Raw genomic sequence first — 5,951 nt, 5'->3', positions numbered from 1 at the left:
CCTTAATAGTCATTCCCACACATATTCCCCAGGTTTCTGTTTGTACATACTAGAAAAGTCAAGTAGTTCTTTTGGAGTGTAGCATACCTCCTCCTGGGTCACACTTTGTACTTCACCTTTTGGGGCTCGCTGGGACTTAAGTCTAGTTATAGGTATAGAAGCCAGAATCTGTAGTGTGGAATTGTTTTGAGAACATTCAGCATTGTCTTGTAAAGCATCTGCCTCAGGTGATCCTCCAGGCAATGACTCAGGCAAGGGCTCTTTAGAGGCAGCTGAGCTAGGGCTAATCTCATTAGATGGCAGTGGAGGGGCTAATGGTTTTTCTGGGCAGGGTGGTGTAACAGACAAACATGAAGTAATCTCTTCAGATGGGAGTGGTTCTGTTGGCAGGAGTGATTTACGAGAATTTAGGGGCTCAGTGTCTCCAGTTTCCTGCTTATCTGCCCATATGTCTCCATCCCAAGTTTCAGGATCCCATTTCTTCCCAATGAATGCCCTTACTTTTAACTTCAGACACCTCTCGAGGCTGGCTATTGAGCTAGCATTGTAATTCAGCCACAGTTACAATAAGACTCTGGGTTTGGTTTTTGGCGATTTCAGCTCTGTTACTACAAGAAATAAGGCTTTCCTTCAAAGCACAAGTGGAAGCCTTGAGGTCATTTATGCGGCACTTGAGCTTTGACTCTGAAGCCCTGAGTGCATCTCTTTCTTTCACCAGTTTGTCTAGCAAAAGTAGGACCAACCAACCAGCTTCCTTATACTTCTCATTCTGACAAAACCGTAGAAAGATATCACACATGTGTTCACCCTGAGCCTACCTTTCACCAATACCTGATCTACCAGTGGTGATATTTTGTGTATTTGTATCACCACCTCACGCCACTGATTAGCAGTGCCCTCTTTAATGCTGGAAGCAGAGTCATCAACATCTTTAAGACTAACCAGACTTGAGAACCAATGTAGAAAACTCATCCTTATAATTTTGTTTCTCTAGAACCACTCTTGGTACCAAATGTCTTAGGCTGGGTTCTCTAGAGAAGCAAAACCAGTAAACTGTATAAATATATATATAGAGATTTATATCAAGGAAACAGTTCATGCGATTGTAGAGGCTAGAACATCCCAAGTTCGTGGATCAGAGTAGAGGCCTCTCCCAAATCACGCAGCCACGGAAGCTGGCGAACCCAAAGTCAGCACGTCAGAGAGCAGGGATCCCGCTCACAGGCTGTGAAGGACGATGAATTCCAAGATCAGCAGAAAAGACCGCAAGGTTTCTCTTGATTCACGTAGCTGCAGGGGCTGGTGAACCCAAGATCAGCAGGTCGGGGAACAGGACTCTTGCTCGAAAGCTGTGAAGATCGATGAATTCCAAGATCGACAGGTAAGCTGCTAGCTCAAGTCCCAAGAATCAGAGGTGAGATGGCAAGATGCAGCTGCCAGGTCTGGAACAAGCCAAAAACATTGGCAAGGCGAGCAGTAAGGAAGTAGCTGGTGAAGGGCAGAGAGATGAAGCTGAGGGGGCATTGAGCTGACACAGGCCCTGCCCCCGCCAGTACCTCTCAACAGATTCCGTCATGGGGGTAATCACATATCAAATTTCAACAGGACAGTGATCACAACATTATGCAACTGCCAAAACACTGAGAATCATGGTCTAGCCAAGTTGACATACAATCTTAACCATCACAGGCTGCTGAGCAGCTAAACAACAAACCAAATAAGTAAGGGCCTCTGCCTCTCCTGGAGCTTACATTCTACCCAGGGAGACAACTGTGATAACATATATTTTCAATATATGGTTGGGGACTGTAGCTAAGGAAAGTTCCTGAAGCAGACAATGTGTGAGTTTAGAAAGATTCATAAATCTTTATGGGGTATAGAAGAGGGCTTGGCAATGTTTCCAGGCAGTCTATTTACAAGATTTGAGCCACATGAAGGTAGGGATTATGTGTTTGTTTCCCCAGAATCTAACACGGTTCCTGGCATCTAGTGGGTACTCAATAAGTGTTTGATGAATTTATTAATATTCCCTCATATTTTCAATAAGAATTCTGTGGGAGATTTGTAAGGCAAGTATTTAACCTCATTATACAGAGAAGGAAACTGAGACAGAAAGGTTAGATCATCAAGATCACAGTGCCAACCAATAGTGGTGCCAAGATAACCCTCACAGAGGCAGGGACACATTCAGTCCAATCCAAACCATGAAGAAGAATACCACAAACCCTAGCCTTGCATTACTAGGGCAGTAAAATGAGAAATAAAATAAAGTACAAGTTTTACTATGGTTAGCAGTTCTTCTTATAAAGCCCAAAACACCAAATTTTCTTCTAATGATTTCAGTTGTCAAGTGGTAAAAAGTTTATTTTACAACATTCTTGAATAAATAAGGACTGGGAAAAAAACTGAGGGAGAAACATGTTTGTTTGGGTGGATTGCTAAGCAATGCCACACATGCCGGGAACTTCTTTTGGATTTCTTTTTGAAGGTGGAGACTGCAGGACCAACTTCAGCTCTTGTCTGTTTCATCAATTCAGACTGGAAAAGGATAGCAAAACAGGAGGCTGACCACTCTAATAATACAGAAGTTAGAGTTGTGGAGAATATTAAGTATTAAATTAGACTGGGCTGTTTTTAAGGTTGCCTTGTCAAATGGCTTCTCTGAATGTCCACTGTGGCATTAAAAGGTGGGGCTTGTATAGAAGAACCTACCACACAGATGAAATAAAACCAAACAGCATCCAAGTGATGTTATCCCACACTATATTTTGGACCCTATAGGTTACTGAAAATTTTGATATGACAGCATGATTGTGCCAATCAGGTGAAGAAAAGTACAAGTTTGTGCATCTCACTTATCCAAAAAGGGGAAAACTTCTTATGAGAAATAGAGTTTTAAAATGGGTATTAAAGGAAGGAATTCTGTGGGTAGAGAAAGAAATTTATAGCCTTAGGGCCTGCTGGAGCAAACGCTGAGAGTTCTAAAAAGATGTTGAGGAAAACAATCACAAAGAAACATTAGTAACCAAAAAAGAAAGGGTAGGTATTAGAGCGGGAAGCATTTTGGATGGCCCTGTGAAGGGTTTCTGAAGACAAAGATTGAAATTAATGGTGAAACTTCTGGAATACATGATTTAAGAGGCAATGGGCTCAATACTATCCAAATTATATTAAACAAATTTCTCTATGTGTTTTTTTTAAATCACTTTTTTTGGGCAATGATTTGTAACTAAAATTTCGGTTAAGCATGCATCTAACTCTGAATTATGTATGTGTGGTAATGTTTTCAATCAATCTGAATTTTTTAGGGGGATGAAGGTACAGTCTCAGGAAGAATGTTGCCAGATTTTGTTTTAAATAATTTATACTATTAAAAAATGCTTATTATTATTTATATTAACTACAGAATAAAGTCTATATTTTTTGTTATGCATGAGGCCTTCCATGATATGACCCTGCCTACCTCCCCCACTCACTTCAACCTATAACCTCTCTTCTGAACCTCTTCTTGTATTGAAAGCCTTCACTACTGACTTATACAAAATTATATTTTCCCCGCTATTGTTATTTAAAGGGGCCCTGGTGGCACAATGGTTAAAGCGTTGGGCTGCTAACCAAAGGTTCAAACCCACCAGCCACTCCATGGGAGAAAAGACCAGACGATATGCTCCCGTAAAGATTACAGCCTATGAAACCCTATGGGGTAGTTGTCCCTTGTCCTATAGGGTCGATATGAGTTGGAATTGACTCAATGGCACACAACATTGTTATTTAGATCCCCTCCAATGAGATAACTCCATGAATGATCTCTTCAAATAATATTTTGTTTTGTTTGTACATTCTAACTAAAATAATAGTTACTTACCATGCATAGTACTTCGACAGGTAACTGCCAGAAATTCAAGCTGGATTCAGAAGACGATGTGGAATGAGGAATATCATTGCTAATGTCAGATGGATCTTGGCTGAAAGCAGAGAATATCAGAAAGATGTTTACCTGTGTTTTATTGACTATGCAAAGGCATTTGACAGTATGGATCATAACAAATTATGGATAACATTGAGAAGAATGGGAATTCTAGAACACTTAATTGTGCTCATATGAAACTTGTACATAAACCAAGAGGCAGTTGTTTGAACAGAACAGGGGGATATTGCATGGTTTAAAATCAGGAAAGGTGTGCATCAGGGTTGTATCCTTTCACCATACTTATTCAATCTGTATGCTGAGCAAACAATCTGAGAAGCTGGCCTATGTGAAGAAGAAAATGGCATCAGGATTGGTGGAAGACTCATTACAACCTGAGATATGCCGATGACAAACCTTGTTTGCTGAAAGTGAAGAGGACTTCAAGCACTTACTGATAAAGATCAAAGACTACAGCATTCACTATGGATTACACCTCAACATAAACAAAACAAAAATCCTCACAAGTGGACCAATAAGCAACTCCAGAATCAGAGCCGTTCATGTCACATTGATGCTTAGAAATGTCTGTGGGCTTCCAATAGTATAAAGGATAACATTTAATTTCCATAATTTGGTTTAGTAAATTTTCATAATCTGTTCCCAAGTTACTTTTCTAGCGTTATCTACCATGCCTTACATGCTCCAATTTTCTAGTCCAGCTTTATTTGTTGGTTCCCTGATTCTGGAGTCTAATTCTGGAAACAGTGGAATGCAGAACTGACAGACCTGTTACTCTAATGTGGAATAAAAAATACGCAAGATAAGGCACTGGACTCAACCACTGACAACAGGAATGAGAAACAGAGGTCTTATCGAGAGACATTTGTCGGACAGAAGTAACAAGATTTGGTGAAGATGATGTGTAGGACAGTAGCTAGTGTAGCTTGGGAAGTGAGCAGCACAGTGATGATATAAACCTTCACCCCTCAACTGGGGTTATAGGAGGTGAAGCAGGTTCAAAAGAAGAGGGAAAAGATAATAAATTTAGTTTAGATAAGTGAACTTTGAGGCAACTACAGAGCATAAAGTTGCATGTGTTCTGTAGAATCGAAATAAAGTCGTGGACCTGTGGTCTGATGTAGGATTCTATTACCCAGAGGTCAGTGCTGGCCACAGGTATCGGGAGAGGCGGGGAGGGCGCTGGTAGTGGTGGAATGAGGTCAGGCTGGGGGCACCAGCAGATCTGAGAGGCCCAAGGCTCAATCCTTGCACTCCCCAACATGTGCGGAGAGAGGAACCAACCGAAGATTGATGAAACCATCAAAAACGCAGCCGAATCAGGGCGAGGAGGGCCGCTGGGGGCAAAAGAAGTCCGCATAGTAGTTTCCAAATGAGGGAAAAATTTCTTTGCCCATGCTGGAGACTTCAGCTCAGTCTGGATTTCGCTAATTCACATCATCCCACAAAGGGTTTCCTCTTTCTCTCCCCACTTTGGTAAACAGAGGCAGAAGTGGCTAGCGGTTAACGGGAAACCCTAGCATTGTATCAGTCAGGCAGACAACGACAGCTCCAGGAGCCTTTTGCTCACAGGCGGGCGGGTGGGTCAGCGACTCCCTTCCTTCCCAAGCCCTTCCATCCGAATGGAATGCGTGCGCCCGCGCCCAGGATCCGACTCCACTTGGAACGAGGGCCCAGGCGCCGCTCGACAAGCGCCGGCCGCGGGGGCGGCATCCTCGCGCCTCCCCCCGTCGCGCGCCGAGGCCGCTGGGCGAGGCCAGGCGAGGCAAGGGGAGGCGGGCCGAGGGGGCGGGCGAGGGCAGCGGGAATGCAGGGCTGTCGGGGGCGGGGAGCAGGAGGCGGCGGGCCCCGGGAAGAAAGGAACATGGCTCCTGCCGCGGGCAGCGCCGAGCGCGGCGCAGCGCAAAGGCGCGCTGGGCGCCAGTGAGCGCGATGGTGAACTCAAGTCGCGTGCAGCCGCAGGAGCCCGGGGACGCGAAGCGGCAGCCGGCGCCCAGAGCGGCGGGCCCAGGCCGGCTGATGG

General features: G+C 44.1%; 1 protein-coding gene across 1 annotated transcript in view; it reads left to right on the top strand.

Annotated features, from left to right (window-relative positions):
* Nucleotides 1–5,550: 5,550 nt before the first annotated feature.
* The window catches only part of PKD2 (polycystin 2, transient receptor potential cation channel), a 57,194-nt gene continuing 56,793 nt past the window's right edge, over nucleotides 5,551–5,951 (top strand). The window contains exon 1 of the mRNA XM_004390147.1: nucleotides 5,551–5,939. Coding sequence (XP_004390204.1) covers nucleotides 5,551–5,939 — 389 coding nt within the window. The remainder of the gene's footprint in view (nucleotides 5,940–5,951) is intronic.

The sequence above is a fragment of the Trichechus manatus genome, unplaced genomic scaffold (assembly GCF_000243295.1).
Source record: "Trichechus manatus latirostris isolate Lorelei unplaced genomic scaffold, TriManLat1.0 scaffold00286, whole genome shotgun sequence".
Taxonomy (NCBI): Eukaryota; Metazoa; Chordata; class Mammalia; order Sirenia; family Trichechidae; genus Trichechus; species Trichechus manatus.
The sequence above is the reverse complement of the archived record's forward strand: the minus strand, read 5'-3'. Positions and strand labels throughout refer to the sequence as shown.